Here is a 3,193-nt window from a genome sequence, read left to right as displayed (position 1 = left end):
AAAATGGGCTAAAAGTGTTAAAAACCGGAATTCTCCTTTAAGGCTTCTACAGATTAAATAACTGATTTTTTTTCTTTAAAATGAAGTGCTCTACATTCAGAGCAGGACTTTTCTGGCATATCTGCCACTTTAATGTAAAATTCCCCTCAAAATTCAATCCTGTGCTGCAGTCCTGCCTCCTGAAGCTCCGCCCCCTCCCTCTCTGCTGTGCTACAGCTCTGCCGTACAGAGGAGGCTTTACTATAACATCAAGAGTTATAAGCTAAGCTTCAGAAGGAAACTATGTTGGAATAGTGGTTTCAGTTTCATGAAGGGTTTGTTGTCGATCAAGTTTGTAGAAACCACAACCACATAGTAGATCATAGAAAAAAACAAAGCAAAAACAAATGTTTAACATTTCATAGTTTCTGTCTCCTTTTATGTCCAGTCCACAAACACAGTTAAAGCTCATCGGCACAAAGATGTTCCAGCTTGTATCGTCCATTTGAGGCGCTGTCTGAAACTTCTGTCTCCTTCTGTCGTTCCTAAAAAAGAATATTGCGTCTCCTCAGACAGACTGCCATTTTATCCCAGGTTTCCATCATAACTGATCCTGTGTTCCTTCCTGTCTCAGGTATGGCGGCGGTGTTGCCGAGGACCCTGGGTGAGCTGCAGCTCTACAGGATCCTGCAGCGAGCCAACCTCCTTTATTACTACGAGGCTTTCATCCAGCAGGGCGGCGACGACGTGCAGCAGCTGTGCGAGGCTGGGGAGGAGGAGTTCCTAGAGATCATGGCCCTGGTCGGTATGGCCAGTAAGCCGCTGCATGTCCGCCGCCTGCAGAAAGCGCTGCGGGACTGGGTCACCAACCCCGCCATCTTCAACCAGCCGCTCACCTCGCTTCCCGTCTGCAGCATCCCCGTCTACAAGCTGCCCGAGGGTTCCCCCACACTGCTCAGCGCTCAGGACCGCACCAACACCGCCAGTGTTAAGATTCCCAAAGCCCTCGCTGCCGCCGATGCGGGGAAGCTGGACGTGGCAAGAGATAAAGTCTCAAGCGGGTCGCCGCTGCAGGGAGGCAGCGAGGTGCGGTTCTGGTCAGGCCACAGCAACGACAGCGAGCACAGTCTGTCTCCATCAGATCTGGGCTCACCCTCCTCCCCCAGAGACGCCATGGAGGCCTTGGACGCCGCAGCGGTGCAGTCGGTGCTGGAGTGCGTGGACAGGATGGCGCCGGGCCTTCCTAAGACGGACCTGGCTGAGGTCAAAGATCAGCTGAAGAACAACAAGAAGCTGGCAAAGATGATCGGACACATCTTTGAGATGAGCGACGACGACCCGCGGAGGGAGGAGGAGATCCGGAAGTACAGCGCCATCTACGGACGCTTCGACTCCAAGAGGAGGGACGGCAAACACCTGACGCTGCACGAGGTGGTTGACGGAGACTGACGCAGTCCTGGGGACCCGGGGAAGGTGGTTCTCTGTGTAACCTGACTGGTTTGTGTTTGATGTGCAGCTCACGGTGAACGAGGCCGCGGCGCAGCTCTGCATGAGGGACATGGCTCTGCTGACGCGCCGCGACGAGCTGTTTGGACTCGCCCGGCAGATTTCCAGAGAGGTCACCTACAAATACACCTACCGCACCAGCAAGTAAGAGCCGCCTGCACCCGTTACTCCTCTATCTCACCAGCTTCCTGGGAGCGGCTAACTTTGTCTGTGGTCGTGTTCCTCTGCAGGTCTCGCTGTGGAGACAGAGACGAACCGTCCCCGAAAAGGATAAAAACCGAGGTGAGATCAGAGTGATTCCATCCCACCTCTGAACCCTAAACTAGGACTAGTCTCCTTTAGTCTGGATTCTGCAGATCCGATATATTTTAAAACCATCAAGGCCTCGAGCTTGAATGTCAAATTAAAGCTCCACATTTCTGAAGTTCAGAGCAAAGTAGATCTGGCAGATGGAGCTCCTCTGTGAGCTCAGAGCAGCATCAGCCTGGACCGGAGTACAAAGCCGACTCTCAGTGCTGAGATCCGGTTCTGAAAGGCTCCTCTCAGACTGCGAGCCGATGATGGAAGCCATGTGGCGGCCGGCGACTCTGGAGAGTTTCAGAGAAGCAGATGAACCGACACCTGCTCAGAAAGAAAAAAAACATGCAACTCCTGCACAGATTCACAGCTGCAGCAGGAATGAGACACTTTTAAAGCGACAGGCCTCTAATTCTGCAGTAAACTGATAAAAAAAAGGGAAAAAAAAACAAGAAAAGCTAAAATAATGAAGCCACTCATTGTGATAGAGACTAAGGGAATGTTTCTGTGCTTCAGGAGAACTTCTTCGACATCCAGGAGGCGCTACAGGCCATCCACATGAGGCAGGAGATGCTGAGGGAGCAGCTGGCCTGCGCCAAGTCCAAAGGGGAGGAGACGGTCGGACGCAACCTGCAGGTAGGAGGAGCCATCTGAAGGAAAAACTGAAAGACAGAAACTATTGAAAATATTCAAACCTGACCAATCAGATTACATCCAGGAGGGAAGCCTTCCAGTAAACACTTTCATAGATGAATGAGGATCTCTGACATCTCTAATACTGCAGAATCAAATTTTCACATTAATGTTGGGTGTTTAAGGGTTAATGCCTGACCTCCTTTTATTTATAATAAAAAAAATTATTAAAATGATTCCCAAACTCATAAAGCAGATATGATGCTTTCTTTGATAGCCATTATTAAAATCTGATGCAACATATTGCCTTAAAGTCGTAGGGAAGTCATATTTAAATGTCAAATCATTCTGGCTTAAACATGCATATAAATGTACTCTTTATCCGACCATATTGTCCCAAAAGTTAGAAAATTTCTATTTTAAAAAAATCCTGTCGTAAAATCTGTGGGTTTTTTCCGTTATCTTCTGCAGGCCAGTTAGTTCTACGTCAGCTTGTACCCTAAATTCGGCCAATCATATATCAACGGTCATCTGTCAATCAAATTTTTTCGGTCATAGCATCTTGATTCACATGTCGCAGCTAATATATGCAACGGATTTGCTCCGCATATCCATCTGGAAACCTTCCTTTGAAGTAATTTTGAGAAGGGGCGAAAATACTGGTTAGCTGATTGGCCTATGTTGGTGATAGACGGGCCAAATAAACCAATCAGATCAACGAAGCATATGACGTACTAACAAAGCGAGAAGAGCAAAAAGTTGGGAGAAGAGCAAAAAG

The 3,193-nt window shown here is 48.5% G+C and overlaps 1 protein-coding gene across 2 annotated transcripts in view; it reads left to right on the top strand.

Annotated features, from left to right (window-relative positions):
- The window catches only part of nab1 (NGFI-A binding protein 1), a 16,659-nt gene that overhangs the window by 6,982 nt on the left and 6,484 nt on the right, over positions 1-3,193 (top strand). The window contains exons 2-5 of one of the 2 annotated variants that reach the window (XM_015386669.1): positions 614-1,410; positions 1,496-1,629; positions 1,716-1,767; positions 2,299-2,418. In XM_015386669.1, coding sequence (XP_015242155.1) covers positions 616-1,410; positions 1,496-1,629; positions 1,716-1,767; positions 2,299-2,418 — 1,101 coding nt within the window. In that variant the 5' untranslated portion in view covers positions 614-615. Of the gene's footprint in view, positions 1-613; positions 1,411-1,495; positions 1,630-1,715; positions 1,768-2,298; positions 2,419-3,193 lie in introns of those variants that run through there. The other variant, XM_015386670.1, reaches the window with a different exon arrangement.

The sequence above is a fragment of the Cyprinodon variegatus genome, unplaced genomic scaffold (assembly GCF_000732505.1).
Source record: "Cyprinodon variegatus isolate N-32 unplaced genomic scaffold, C_variegatus-1.0 Scaffold373, whole genome shotgun sequence".
In the NCBI taxonomy this organism is placed as follows: Eukaryota; Metazoa; Chordata; class Actinopteri; order Cyprinodontiformes; family Cyprinodontidae; genus Cyprinodon; species Cyprinodon variegatus.
This window is presented reverse-complemented; position numbering and strand designations above follow the sequence as displayed.